General features: G+C 36.5%; 2 protein-coding genes across 2 annotated transcripts in view; one reads left to right on the forward strand and one right to left on the reverse strand.

Moving 5' to 3' along the window:
• Rab3GAP1 (RAB3 GTPase activating protein subunit 1) overlaps positions 1–15,289 on the reverse strand; it is a 130,473-nt gene that overhangs the window by 103,098 nt on the left and 12,086 nt on the right. The window lies entirely within an intron of this gene.
• haf (leucine-rich repeat and fibronectin type-III domain-containing protein hattifattener) lies at positions 1,919–13,709 on the forward strand. Its single transcript, XM_071591650.1, has 9 exons — positions 1,919–2,328; positions 2,582–2,849; positions 3,684–3,986; positions 4,331–4,685; positions 5,258–5,747; positions 6,153–6,429; positions 7,192–7,521; positions 8,486–8,765; positions 13,369–13,709. Exons 1-9 carry the CDS (start codon positions 1,919–1,921, stop codon positions 13,707–13,709), a joined length of 3,054 nt encoding a protein of 1,017 aa, XP_071447751.1.

Consider the following 15,289-nt stretch of genomic DNA (forward strand, 5'->3'; position numbering starts at 1 on the left):
ACGTAACACAGCATCGTGCGTTCCCATCCTTAACCTTGCCACCCAACACCCGAGGGGTCATTAGGCACCACCTAAACAAATTGTTTCAACACCAACGGAGGAGACCTTGCCACCTAACGGAGCTTTCTAGTATTTTTGGCACTCGCAAGAAGTCTTCTTATTTTACATGTACTTAATGTGTCGAAAGAAATAGCGACTGAACCCAAACCACGATTCGACGTTACCACGAGTAGCATAAACGCAAACAGAACGTAAAACAGCGGCTACGAACAATCTACTTGATTCCAAATTAGAAAGGAGAGAGAAAAAACTTGAGATTATAATTTGACAAAGACAATACAAAAAATACCCATATCTATAGGTGCGACGAGGGCAAAGAGCTACATCAAAACAAGAATTTTGCAACAAGAACAGGCTCACTGTGAAATCCGGCAAAATATATTTCCCCGAAAGTACCATTACCCGTTGAGAAAAATAAAGAGAGTTCACAAAACGGTGGAGGGTAAGCACATTTGCAGAAGTTGTTGAAATTTGTACCTTTATCTCATTTACACGCGCATATGTGAGTACACAATCTGCCAGTGACAAATAACAGATGGAATATCACAAACCCAAATACGCCAAAAATATTTGTTGTAAAATTAGTTAAAAGTTTATAATTTAAACAAACACAGGGGGAATTGGCGCTCTACCGCTTGGTCACTTGCGTCCATCTAAAACCTACCTTATCCGATAGATTACAGACAATAATAATATGCACACACACACATCCTCTTTATGCTGTGAAATATTTTATATGCATATAATATTTAACAGAAGAGAATGCTTGTTGGATATTGCAATTCAAATGCGTTCAGTGTTGTTAAATACTCACATAGCGCAAAATAAACACATTTACGCCTTCTGCGGAGCTTGTCGAGGATCATGTAATCACATGAATGCAAGCAGGAGCCTGCAAACCCGTTGAAAACCTGCTCGGTAACTACTAAAACTACATGGTCTCAAAAGTAGCTTTGCTTCGCAATTGAAATATTACAGCGGTACTTTCTACAAGTGCAGCGAGCTTTTTAGTTACTACAAATAATTCACATGTTCACGTTATTCTGCATACCTCCACTGACCTCTAGACTGAGAGATCCCATAGAATTTCGAAACCGTTCCTTTCTAGTTAATGCAATCAACTGCATTAAAAAACTTTCTACTTTTTTGCATACATTCTCAAGTATGAATTTCTAAAAACTAAATAAAGCAAACGCAACACATTTCGGAGTCATTCATTAACGCTATTTCTATCGTATGGGATGTCACAATTGGAATTATTTGAATTAGCTCTACCGCCATTTTTATCTCTTAAATTATCAAGTATCCGTGGACAATATGCAAGAAAACAATTATAATTGCCAAACCTGGAATCAACTGAGTAACGCATAATCGTCCAAAGGACATTCAATCTAAAAATTCGCCCGCCTCAAGGTTTCGAAAGTGATCCGAATTTTCGACAGTTCTTCCCGCGGGCCGTGTTCATCTCGCATCGCGTCGACCATGCCAGGAATGATAATGATCTAGAATGGGCAATATCGCGAATTGACGCCAAGGTTACGGCGGGTCTGGTTCCGATCTTTCATCAGCGCCTTATCCTTTCACTAAAGATTTAGGGTCCGCGATTTCAGCCCCGGAGATCGTCCATGGCTTCCCTCCCCTCATCACGTCGAACCATTGAGTGTAACCCATTAAGTTTCCCCCCCAGTTCAAACAACGTTTACTCCAACACCCATTAAATACACATCATCATCCACTACAATTATGCCCAACTTCTAAATTTAATTAGGGCTAGGGAACACCCGAGCTGGTGAGATGGAATGCCGCTCGTTAAAGTCACCTTCACATCACTTCTAACAATCTTTCAGGTGAGGACGCAATGGAGACACAACGAAGGAAAGGATTGGGCCTCGCGTGGCATCTCGCCCTGCTTCAAATCCTCCTTTACGTCCCATCCAGGGCCTCGCAATGCCCCTGGTCGCTCTCTTCACCCCAGTTGCAGGCGGCATGCCTCTGCGCCTCAAATTCTGCCAAAGAGGTGTCGGTGCAGTGTGATGCCGCCGATTACCAGTTGCTGCTCAAGGGACTAGCCGCTTCAACGCGCTCACCCAACGGGAACACCGTCCCCATCGACCTCCTCTACGTCAACAACTCGTCCCTGGAGCACTTGGGTCCAGATCTGATCAAATCCGCGGGAGTTGTGCCGCGAAGTCTTCAGGTTTCGGGGTGCCAAATAAGAAGCGTCGCCGCCGATGCTTTCCAACCACTCATTGGTTCGGGTTCTTCCACGTGAGTACTTTGGTGTCATTCCTCAGTAAATATCCCCAATTTAATGTGCATTAAATCGTTGGGGATCCCGAGAACCTGCAGCATTGCCGGAGATGAGTGGGGGGCAGAACCACGCCAGGGTGTTGTAATTGATCAGATAATCATGATTCTCATAGAAACACATTAACGATAACTAAGTGGTCGTGTCCTAGAAGGAAACCACTGTTGTGCCAATGTTATTTTTTAAGAACTGATATTATGTCCATGTGTCCAGTTACAGAGGTGAGCCTTCCAACATGAGGAACCTGAATCTGCATTCTAACTTCCTGGAAAATATTCCTGTGGAGGCTTTGAGGCCCTTGACCTCTCTCACGCTCCTCGACCTGTCCCACAACCGTATAAGCACCATCCCCATTGGAGCCTTTTCTTCACTTCGGTCACTCACAACTCTGCGACTGGGTGGTAACCCATTTTCGCTCCGAGTTCCATCAGCAGGTGCCTTCCGGGGTTTGGCTACTTCTCTACGGAATTTGGATCTCAAGGTAAAATCTCTAATTCAATTTAAGACAAGTAATATCATTAGCATAGAATGGAGAAATCTGAATGAGGTCGGGACTTTTTTAAGTTTTATCCATAATGTTAACATTTGCGCATAAGTAGGTATTCCTGGCTCTGGTATTCCAACAACTTTTAAAATGACTAAATACAAACTTAGACTGATTTGGACTAATACTTTCAGTCAAAGAAATTTAAAGAGAATAGAGTCAGTGAATACATCAAGCACTTCTACAGATGCATACTTTGTAACATAAAACTAGACTTCATTATTTTTTATTGAATGTCAATTTATGGGGAAAAGAGGTCAACTTTCTTTTTTTTCCTACCTGTCATATACAATTTTAAAAGATCTATTCCTTATTTTAATGCATAAATTATAACTAGCCTTTTAAATTCAGAATGGATAGCACATTAAAATCTCTACCTTTCTTGAAATAAATTAATGACCTTTGACTTAAATATCTCTGTGTATCCTTTACATATACAAACTCTTGAAATTTTGGAACAAAACACAGATAAGTGGATTCCTATGACTTAATAAGTTTCTTAAATTATTTCTTTAATAAAGTAAGATCAAACCTATCCTTAGGCAATTTTACAATTTTTTGTAATAAAGTTTAGATGCTATGGTTTAGAGGTTACTTGTTCTTGATCATAAGTTCAAGTACATACATACTTCAACCATTTGACACATATTATTGCTCTAATTTTCTACAATAAAAGGCCATTAGCTGACATTCATAATCAACTTCTCAATATATTAAGACTTAATAAGTATGCCCGTAATGTTTGATGCAAAAGAATAATGACTTTTTCAGGCAACAAGACAAAGGGTATTTCCTGCAGCAGCTATAAGGGGTCTACGAGCCTTGGCTTTCCTTGATCTCTCACAGAACTCAATTAGAGAGATTGGCGGAGAAAACAAAACTGATTTCAGAAATGATGGACCTATGACCACACTCGATTCAATAGCTGCAATAAATCTGGAAAGAAATCTCATTCGTAGAGTATACCCTAGGGACTTCCAAGGCATTAATGACACCCTCAGCTCTCTCTCCTTGTTGAACAATCTACTCGCTGACTTTCCCACATCTGCTGTGTCAACTCTGTTGGAATTACGGGTAAGACAAAATAATGCAAAGACCTATCACAATATTCCCTTAAGTAAAAACATATAAAGTAAGCAATAAGTGAAGTTAATAAAATCCATGAAATTTTTCAAATGTAACGGAAATTTAAATGTCCCGCACTTAGGATTAATAAAATAAAAATAATCCCATTGCTGACAATTTATACGAGATATTTTCTCAAAATTATATCATAACAAAACCATTGTTTTAGTATACTTGAATATGTTGATTTCAAGCTTGATATTTGAGAAAACTAAATTAGATTTTAAGCATATTTATTACAACACTAAATAAAAAATCTTTTTTTCATACTCATTATTCCTTAATTTCTATAGGTTCTAGATCTTGGCTTCAACCTTATAGCAAATATACCACTGGATGCATTCAAAGGAACACCATCACTAACATTGCTTGCACTCGATGGTAACCCATTACCAAGTCTGTCTTCAGACGTGTTATTACCAGTTGCACCATCATTAAGAGGATTATCCATTGGTGGGAGATCCCTTAACTGTAACTGCAAACTACGGTGGTTAGCTGAATGGATCCAGAAAGGTGTTGTTCCAGGCGGAGGAGATAGAAGTTCTGGCTCAACAGACATTCAAGTCACAAGTCGTGAACGAGATCCACAATTCTGTGGGAGTCCATCAAGACTGAGAGAAAAGCCCTTCCACCTCATTCAGGCAGAGGGTAAAAAAAGAATGCTAATATTTCTCATGAGTTGCATATACACTTACTTTAATTATGAAGGAGCCATCATTTTCTTTTAAGTGTTTGTTCCTGTGGGTTCAGCATGGACATGTACTAAAATCACTAGGTTTTGGTTTTACAGCTACGCATTCTGCAAAATCGTATACTACAATCAGAAGTTCTGGTTAATCTTCAGTTATCTTAAGTCATTAAGTCGATGCCTAGCAAGTACATTAAGAATCATGACTACTCGAATTCAAGAGTGGGAATAGTGCTCAAGAGTAAAAGAGGAAAAAATACTCTGAAATGAATTACTTTCCTGAATCATTTCTTTTATTTAACTGGAAAAAAAACATAAAAATATACATCATTAAGTTAGAATAAGCCACCTAATGAAGAGGGAAACTGTGGTAAAATTCATGCGGGAATTTTAAAAAGCATTTAAAACATTATCATTCTATTCTCATTCTTCTTCACTTTTCCACCCATTGATCTATCTCATTTCATAAAAGGTAAGATTTCTAAAACCCCCCCATAAATTAATGTCCATGATTTGTGTTCTTTTTATATAGAGCTCACTTGCGATGATGAAAACGAAAATGAGGAAGAGGCTAAACCAGAGGTGAAGAAAGAAGACAACCAAGAGCAAGATGATGACCCTGAAAACAGACGGCCATGGGGTCCAACTACAGTATTTACTGCTTCAACAACTAACAGACCCCCAATAACCACATACAAATCACCCGTTAGTTTGGATCCGTTTCCACCTGTAAGAACATCAACATTTTCAACGACAAAAACATCAACAAGCCCCACAACAGCAAGCACAACAACGACAACGACCACAACAATGGCCACGACAAGTAAAGCAACCACATCAACAAGGACTACACCCACAACTTCTCATACCACAACTGAACACTCAACCACAGGGTTAACTGGAGCACCCTCATTCACAATGTCAAAACAGCCACAGCTTCTCAAACACCCAACCTCAACACCAGCTACGCCATTTCCCTGGAATAAATCAACAACCCCACCTATTGTACGACTTGGAGATGCGTAAGTATTCCTGGGAAATGTAACCATTAATTGCCCATCCAGAAGCTTTATTCATAGTACTATTACAAGAATTAGATAATTTTACTGTTCCCACAAAATCGGATGAAAATTGATATAAATTAGCTGACAAATTTCACATTTTCTATCATCAATAGTCATTAAAGCTCCGGTCAACAATTTACCTGTATGCAATTTATACAATTTATAATATTACACTAAGAATTACTTTAGTTTTAGCAGCATACATTTATACCCTTCTGACTGAAATGTTTGAGAAAATTCTTCCCTTTCTAATTTCCACTAATTCAAATGAAAACTAAAACTTCTATAAATTGAGCATCTTAGATTGCATCTGAAATGTGTTACCGCATTCATCATATTTTATTGTACTTTGTATTTCCAAAGCGATAAGAAGAAAATACAAACCAAAGATAAGCAAACAAAGGGTGGAGACACAGATGACAACAATGGAAGGAAGAATATCGATGTTATCGTTCAGAGCATTGCAAGGCAAGAAAATTCTGTGATCATACGATGGGAACCAGCCAACAAAGCCCAAGGATCAAGTCGACCCTCTGGCTATCGAGTTATATACAGACTATTTGGGGACTCAACATTTAGAAGAGGTCCACCATTGGAACCATCAGAACGAGAGTTTCGCATTAAGAACGTCCCTTTGCAGGTATTAAAATCCTCCAGTAATACCATCTGACTCAGTTCTATGATGACAATGCCAAATTCATTATCGGATGATGAAAAAATGGCTTGCATGCTATTTCAAGAAATGGTCTTCTGGGACCTTTATGTTAACTAAATGATTCCTTCATAGTTTTACATTTAATAATTTTATGTTTTTATAGAGGATGTTCAACTTAAACACAAAATGGTTACTTCATTTTACTGATATCCTTCATATTGAATTTAATGATTTCATTTTCATTAAATAACTTAAATACTTTGAGCCTTAAAGGGGGTTATTAAACACCTATGCAGGGAATCTTCACGGTCAACAACAATGCTTCAAGCAAAAAAGCATATCCCAAATTTAATTCCAAAAAGCCTAGGTGTGATGGCACTTCTCTTAATTTTCATACCTGCACATTAAATAAACCTTAAAATTAATGAAAGTAAAAAAATTGAATCACTAAATACACAAAGAAAATATTGCCAGAAAACTTTGAAATGGCAAAATTGCAGTCAGTTCACCAAAGATAAATTTCAAAGACAAGATAAATACAAATTTTATTGCCCTGATTGTTTTTGAAGTACCTTTCTATCTGTTGGGAAATTCACTAAATTAACCTACTCGGTATTTCTCTCCGATAAGATTATTAAATAAACTGTGTATGCTGTTATAACTATCTCCTATAATGGTCTTGTACTGAATGAAAACAACTATAAGGATGCCATTATTTTAGTGTATGCATGTCAATTTTCCCAACAGGAATGCATAGTCGTTTGTGTAACATCATTGGACAGGCCTACAGTGACCCCCGAAACTGTTCCATACAGTCAGTGTAAAGAAGTTCGCACATCTCAGAATGGGCATGGAGCAAGCCATGGATCACCACCTCCAGGCAGCTCAGGAGGGGGGAGCCAACATATGGACAAGATCACAATTGCAGCAAGTGCTGCCATATGTGGCACTGTAGTTTTAGCTGTAATAGTATTTGTGGCAACAAGCAGGAAGAAGAAGAGTCAGAGGTCAGATGCAGAAGTAAATGAAAAGAAGGCAGCCCTAGCTGCAGCTGGTCTTGGTCCAGGCATTGGAATGGTGATTACATTAATAATAACTCCTTCCCACCTCCATGTATCCTGTAAATCTTTAGAATTATCTCTCCCATCCCCAAAATCAATTTTGCACTGCCTGCAAGATACAGGGCGGTACATTGTACTTATATACTTTAATGGACTTATTTTTTTTAAGACGAGAAAAACTACTCTTTGATCAGGGTTTTTAAATTTTTAATGGTGTGTCTATTTTAATTGCTTCCACATTTTCTTATGGTCCACCTGCACCTGAGCAAGATCTTTTCTGGGGAAAATTAAATTATCACTTATACTAAATTACATTTAATTTATATTCCTTCACCAAGTAAAACATGAGCAGCAGCCAGTCTAACCAGTCCCATTTGGTTTTTGGTGACTTCTTCACCTGGAAGTGCTTTCATCTCCCTCTGAATCAACCCACCACACTTCAGTCACATAAGAGTTTGAGAATGAGTCTCTATTCTTATACAAGTTTAAAATGAAAATGATAATATGCCATGCTTTCTGAGACATATTTTGTCACTCCTGGCTAACTTATTTCATCTTCACCATAATTCCTAAAGAGAACTCTTCCCTTTTGGCACATGACTATCATGACTGGGTCCATTTTTCAGAAAGGTTTGACTAACACACACAGTTTTGAGATAGCGCAGCCTGATTGATTATTTCACGATTTGGTATGAGTGCATACCTTAAATTCTGTGAGATCAAAACGGGAAAAAATGTGCACTCTTCAAGAATCTTAAGAAACTCATGGGTTGCCTGATTTATCCTAGTTTAAAAGCAATTAAAGTTAACTAATTGAATTTCAATTGCATGAAGTAAATAATAACTTTGTTTTTTATATCATTTTAGGTTCCAGGCACTGACACTTCATAGATACATTATGTAAAGTGATAATTAGAAGTATGATGTATAATTATAATAGGAGAGTATATATTAATGCAAAATATTTCACACCACTACAGATTGGTCCACATCAACTTCTACACCCTCATCTAGTCCCTGTCCATCCATTGCACCCAGTGGCCTATTCACAGAAGGGAACTCTCAACCGATCAACACTATACCTCCACAATGGAGGAGGAATGCCAACCAGCCAAGCACCCACAATTATGGTGGATCAAATGCCTGGACCAATACCAAATGGCATGGGAACAGGGGTAGCTTCTGATTGGGAGCAGGGATCTGTGTACAGTGGAAGGAGCATCCCAAGGCCACAGGTTTTTCCAGAACAAATGACATCAGGTGATTACCCTTATCCCAAAACCTTTAAGAGTCTTTCCTTTCTTAGAGTAAATTAAAACCAGGGATATCCATCATTCTCTTGAGCAAGCAAAATTCACCTATTAGAAATTAAGTACAAAATATAATCAGAGATACCAAATTTGGACTCTCTTTCCTCTCCAAAAAGATCTGCTATTATCTTTTTCCCCACAAAATATGCACTGAGGCACAAAATAATTAATAATAATACAAGCTTAAGTTTATTATTTAGATGCTCATCTTTGAATTCCAAGCATTCAACGATATAGTATGAACCAAATGGCTTACTGGCCTAATAAATACAACACATGGATGATGAAAGAATACCCAGTTCAACTCTGCGTAGTTCCTCTTGAATGGTTGTCAGCCAATAATTTCATGTGCCATTGGGTATCCCATAAGGGCAGCTCTATATCAACAAAAACAAACCATTTTATGATGGCTATAGTTTTTATATGAAAACCATTCAAATTATTAATATAGAAATTTTTTATACCATATAAAGATGAAATGTTATGTATCCTTGTATCATAATCTACCTGACCTGATTGTGAATATTGTATAGTCTATGTTCTATCCCCACCTGAATGCACATCACTTCACTCAGTTCAATCACAAAAGAATCAATCACCTCTCAAAGAAACGCATACCATCAAGAGAATGTTAAGCATTTTGTGTCACGGTTAATTGCATGGTTTGAATGACGTGCTTTGCATGGCACATTTACGAAGACTAAAAATGATGAATTATTAAATACTTAAGGACTTTTTTGCATTTTTCCAGATATCAATTTGTGTTGCATTATTCTAAGTGTTATTTACCAGCACCTTTAATGTCATATTCACATCATTATGTAACTAAACCCCTGTGGTCCAAAAATAACTTTTGATGTATATGTATCTTTCCAGTTCCTTTCATGTTATATAAGTTTTAAGAGCAAATTATTAAGTATGTATTATTAATCAATATAGAAGTAAGAAGTAGCATTAGAATTAAATCATTATATGTATATATGAATACTAAGTGCAAAAACATGAGAAATATTTCCCTTGTTATTAAGGAATTAATGAAGTAGTCAAACAGGGATAGTATGGATCCTCCCTAAAAATAAGTCACATGATTTTTTTTATAATTGAATTATATATTACAAAAATCAAGAAATACAGAAGGCGAAAAGAACTGAATTTTTTTGTTAGGTCTGTTAGTTTTTTAAAATATGATTAAAGACTGACCATTTCGGACATCTTTATAGACAAGAAATATAATGGGCTACGACAGATGTATCATACATCAGCAGTTATTATTTTAAATATCAGCCCGTGACACATGACATGTAGTTCATTGGAAAACCAAGCTTAAGAAGTACACAAGAGAAACGATTGAATGGCAGTTTTGAAGTTCTTAGCATAACAAAACATTTTCCACAAATCAGATTTTAATTCTTTAAATCAGACTTTAATTCTTTAAATCAGATTTCTGTGTACTGATGAAACTCGTTGTCAATATCCAAAATAAGCTATTCTTTGACACATAAAAGTTTAGCTAATAACAGAATGGCATGAAATTTAGTAGTGGAAACATATATTTACACCTGAGAATCTGTAATTGTGAAGGTTTCATTGAATTGAGAATAGCCTTTTATTTTAACATTGAGCTCTGGGAGGAAGAACCTATTCTTTCCTCCTCAATGTTTATTTTAACTCACTGGCAATTAATACATCCTGACCATTTTAATGCCAAAATGGAGATGCAAAAGTGCAGAGCCAAGAGCGAACACTCATAAATGTTTACCACTAAAAAGTTACAAACAGAAATATGTCCAATTCAGGCTTCTCTTGGAAAATAAAATCACGGCTCTTTGAGATTAAGAAAATCTATTGATGTTAAGCAACTAAACACTTTCCTATCAATCAAGTTTTCTTTGCAGCATAGTAATTTCTTGTTAATTTTTCTTCAATCCTTAATTCAAAATTTATGGGCTTAACAATCAGAAATAATTTAGCCTCTTTCCAAAGTTGCTGTCTATAACCAAATATTCCTGATCATTTCATTTTTTGAAAATGTTTGTTCCATTCAGTAAATATAAAATCAAGTTAGTCAAAGGTTGAAACCTATTAATGATCATTTAAGTGATATTGGCAATAGACATCACAAGAAATGAAACTGAGTTACGTTAATACAATCATGCTTCAGTTATTGAATAAACCTACCAAAACAGTTTAGGAAAGTTGGAAGATTAATTTTACCATTATTACTAACACCATGTTGGCACAAGAATTTTCAGGAATAAAGGTGGAATAAAATATAAATACCTTCACAAAAGAACTAAATGCAGGGAAAATAAATTCTATAGCAAAAAAAACTATTATTTGAAGCAGGTCCAATGAATCGCTCTCATGCATCTCGCCTCAGTGGAAAGATAATAGATGGCATAGGGCACAGCAGGACATCAAATGCTGGAGGAAATCGATCTATAGCTGACGGTCAATCCCAACGTAGTTACTCAGGCATCTCAAACCACAATTATTTACCAGGAGCTCGACACCCTTTGGCCAGACCAAGTAAGTGACATTGGTTGAGAGTAAACAACCTGGACTAACAAGGTAGAATGGTGACCGTAGAGGTGTAGAATTTCTCAAAAATTTTGACAAAGAATTTGACATAGAATTCCTTGACTAATAAATTAGTGGGAAATCAAAAGGCAAACAAATTTCACATGGCACAACCATGGTTCACCGTCTTTAATGGCAATGTAGAAGATGTCAACTTATTATAACTAAACTTTACTTTGGGTTCTTTGCATGGAAATAATATATGCACTTAAGGAATGAATGTGCTTTTTGCTCTGCCTGTAGCAGAAACATTTTCTCACTAAATGGTGATGGACAACTACTAGTACACAGGATCAAAAAAATGGATTGAACAACAATGAATGCAAAGCTACAAAAAATGATGAGCCTCGCATGTCTTACTAAATAATAATTTCACAAAATGCACTCCATAACTGCACTATGTTTGCAAATTCGTATGCCAATCATGTGATAATAGCAAGAACTGAAGAGAATAAATACCTATACGGTTTAAATTCATGTGTAAATTGCAACGAAACAGTTCAATTGTTTACAGTGTAATAAACCACTTATATAAAAATGTACACGAACTACATGAATAATTCTACTAAAAAGTTAATAATGTGGTACTAAAAAAATCTATTTCAATTATCCCAAGTCACAGAAGAAGATAGAACCTCTCCTCATATCAATATGATGCTAGGGTCATTTGTGCACATGAAACAATCCGTCCAAGCTTGTATTAATGCTTATGTATCTCATTTCACATTTAAAACGTGATTTATATTTTAGTCATGGTTTGAATTATGGCATGTGGTAGTCCAGGGGGTAGAGCATTGAACTACTGATCAGAGGGCCCTGGTTTGGTTCCCAGGCATGCCTCTGGAAACTTAAAGTTGCACCCAAGCTGTGTGATTTTTCGGGGACTTAGATTTTACTGGGAAACCATATGTGACACTGGGAAAGGAACTGGCCTCAAACCCAGAGGAGTTATTTTCCCATGCTGTTGGGTTTAGACCTTCGGGTTGAAAACTGTGGTTTGGTTGATTTGGTTGGCATTATTTTCTTGCAGGTTCAATCAAAGCCCCAGGGAGAGCCCATATAATGATCTTACCATAAGTATCTCTGGGATACATAAAATGGGTATTCAATTGCATTAATATATACTATACATGCCAGACTTCTGATCTAGCTATCTTGACTGGGTCTTGGATTTTCACAATGTTTGGGTTCTCTCAAAATACATATATTTGTAAGGTTTTATGGAGCAAAGTCACATTTTCTTCCATTCTAACAAAAAATATTAAACTGGTTCACACCACTCGGAACTATCAATCAGCTGAAATTGATTTGCTGGGCATGTGGTACACTAGACAATTGTCCTAATATAATTATTATATTATTAATCTGCCTATTTTATGGCAACAAACTGCTGCATAATGCCCCAGAGCAGCATAAAGCTGCCCTAAACTACTCTCACAGATTCATAGCTTCCAATAAAGATAAATTCTGCTCCTAATATTAAACTGTGAATGGCTAAAATAAAAGGAAAAATCCTAAATGAAGGTTTTAAAGTGCAACCCGACTGCTCTGTGTGGCTATAATTATAATGATTTCTTTCAATTTATTTTGGTATATTTATTCCCAGCACATACAGTCAAGACAGTGAAAAATATTTGATGACAGCTCTGATTAGTAGAGAGTAAAGGGCATAGAACTGCAAATTCCACCAAAGTCTATCAACAAACGATGAACCATCCCCAAACAAATTCATCCATAGTCCATATTAAATCCTGAATGACCTAACAATATAGCCTTCTTCTTATCTCATAGCTGTCATTGGGTAAATTTTCATGCCAGTTCAAAACTTTGTTGAGAACTTTCACTTATAATTTTGATTAAATCGTTAACAACCTAACAATTCACACATGACTTCATTTAATAGCCCATCGAGTGTTTACTAAATGTATGAAATCCAGAAGTAAGGAACTAATAGTTGTGAATCCCACATCCAGGTGGACTTCGACTGTCACAGCATTCACTGACCAACTTATCCCTGGCCTCAGAGAGGATGTCTGGAAGAGCCAGCGGCACAGGCTATCCACAATCTTATGACATCGGAGCAAACACATGTCATCACCAACACAGGGCAAGAAAAAATCAAGGTGGCAATGGTCGTGGGGGGAGCAGCGCTACCAGGTCCAGGAGGAGGTATGGCGGGGGAGGGAGTGGAGGTGGCGGCTATGACACTACTTCAGACAATAACTGGACCGATCATGACCTCGACATATATGTTGCTCGAAACCCAACCTGCGCCAGTGGAAGGGGAGGCGGAGACCGTCTTGTGCAGCTTTAATGTTGTGCTGAGAACATTTCGCATGAAAAGAACTGCAAGTTCTTTTCATTTTGTGTGTCACAGCTTCAGGGAAATGACAAACAGCAGCATTTCTTTGTGAAGGGGGCCAATGATATTCTTGGTGCTTCCTTGCAAACACTAAGTGACTGAATACAACAAATTGCCCCTTTTTTTTAAGTGTAATCTGTAAGACACACCCAAAGAAAATACAACACCGGATGTGTGCACATACTCTTACAGAGACTTCTTAAAAAATGCTTTGTAAATAATATAACATCAAAATAGATATATTTATGTATCTACAAATAAATTGTTTTTTTTAAATATGCATGCAATGAAAATATAGCAGGTTTATTGCTCATATGATGTGTAAACCTGCTTATGCATGATTTTTTTTAAACCAATGTGAGTGCAACTGAATATGTATATTTACATGTTCAATTCTATTATATATACTTATTTGGTTGAATAAATTGTTTATATGTAGTATAAATACATTATTTTGATGCATAATGGAAGCTGAAATAATTCCTTCTCATATTAGAAACACTTTTTTTTAAGTTAACAAGCATTATTGGAATGCTATCTATCAAAAGAAGTTGATGAAAGGAGCGTTTTCATTTATTTACTAATCACACTCAAATGTGATTATATTTATACACTAACAAAACCTGCAATCACATAGGTACCCTATACAGAGGTAAGAGAAATAGAAAAACATGCTCACAAGTAATTAAATTAGCTATGAAAACTACAAAGAGAAAAGTTATCCCTTCAGTTCAAGAGAAGAGCTGAAGCCCCAGAACATTCTATTTCCACCGTATCAGCTGATTGTGATCACAGATTTTATCCTATCGTTTAGCCTGTCCCCCTCCTGTTGCCCTTTCCAAAATGTGGTATATTTGCCTCAACCTAACCTCTACTCTGTTTTTTACCAAGGTCAATGTACCACACCACTTGACATCCATATTTTACCCAGCTACAGAAGGTGTGTTTGGAAATTATATTTTTCATTTACATAAAAAAACAGACACACATGTGAAAATATATTCCATGAAAAACCATGCATTAAACTGACACACCAAAAGATTTTGGAGAATCTCACAATTGTGAACATTTCAGAGCCAAGAGGTGGTACCGTCATCAGGAGAAGAAGAATATATGTGTGTGTGTGTGTGCCTGTGGGTCACAGGGGTGGGAATATCATTGCATAGAAATCCTAGCAGAATTAATCCCACTAATTTGTGCCAATAAAATATAAATCTTGTGACTGTGGACGGAGACTTTAAATAATATAATGGGCATAAGTGGGATTAAAATACAGAGATTTAATACATAGATTATACAGTTTTTATTTTCATATTTCCACAAACGTCTATAACTACATTAAAATAACTGGCTAAAATAAAAAGATCTGTCCATTGGTCTAAATAAGCAATACATTTCTTGCCAAGCAAATGACATACAACCTAATATTTCATGTATTAATATCAAAAATGATTTTATGGAAAATTAAGATTAGCAAATGTGAGCACTATTTTATTTCACTGAAGTAAGAGCCTTTAAATATAAGTGGTATA

This window comes from Hetaerina americana, unplaced genomic scaffold (assembly GCF_022747635.1).
Source record: "Hetaerina americana unplaced genomic scaffold, ioHetAmer1.1.p SCAF_5, whole genome shotgun sequence".
NCBI lineage: Eukaryota > Metazoa > Arthropoda > Insecta > Odonata > Calopterygidae > Hetaerina > Hetaerina americana.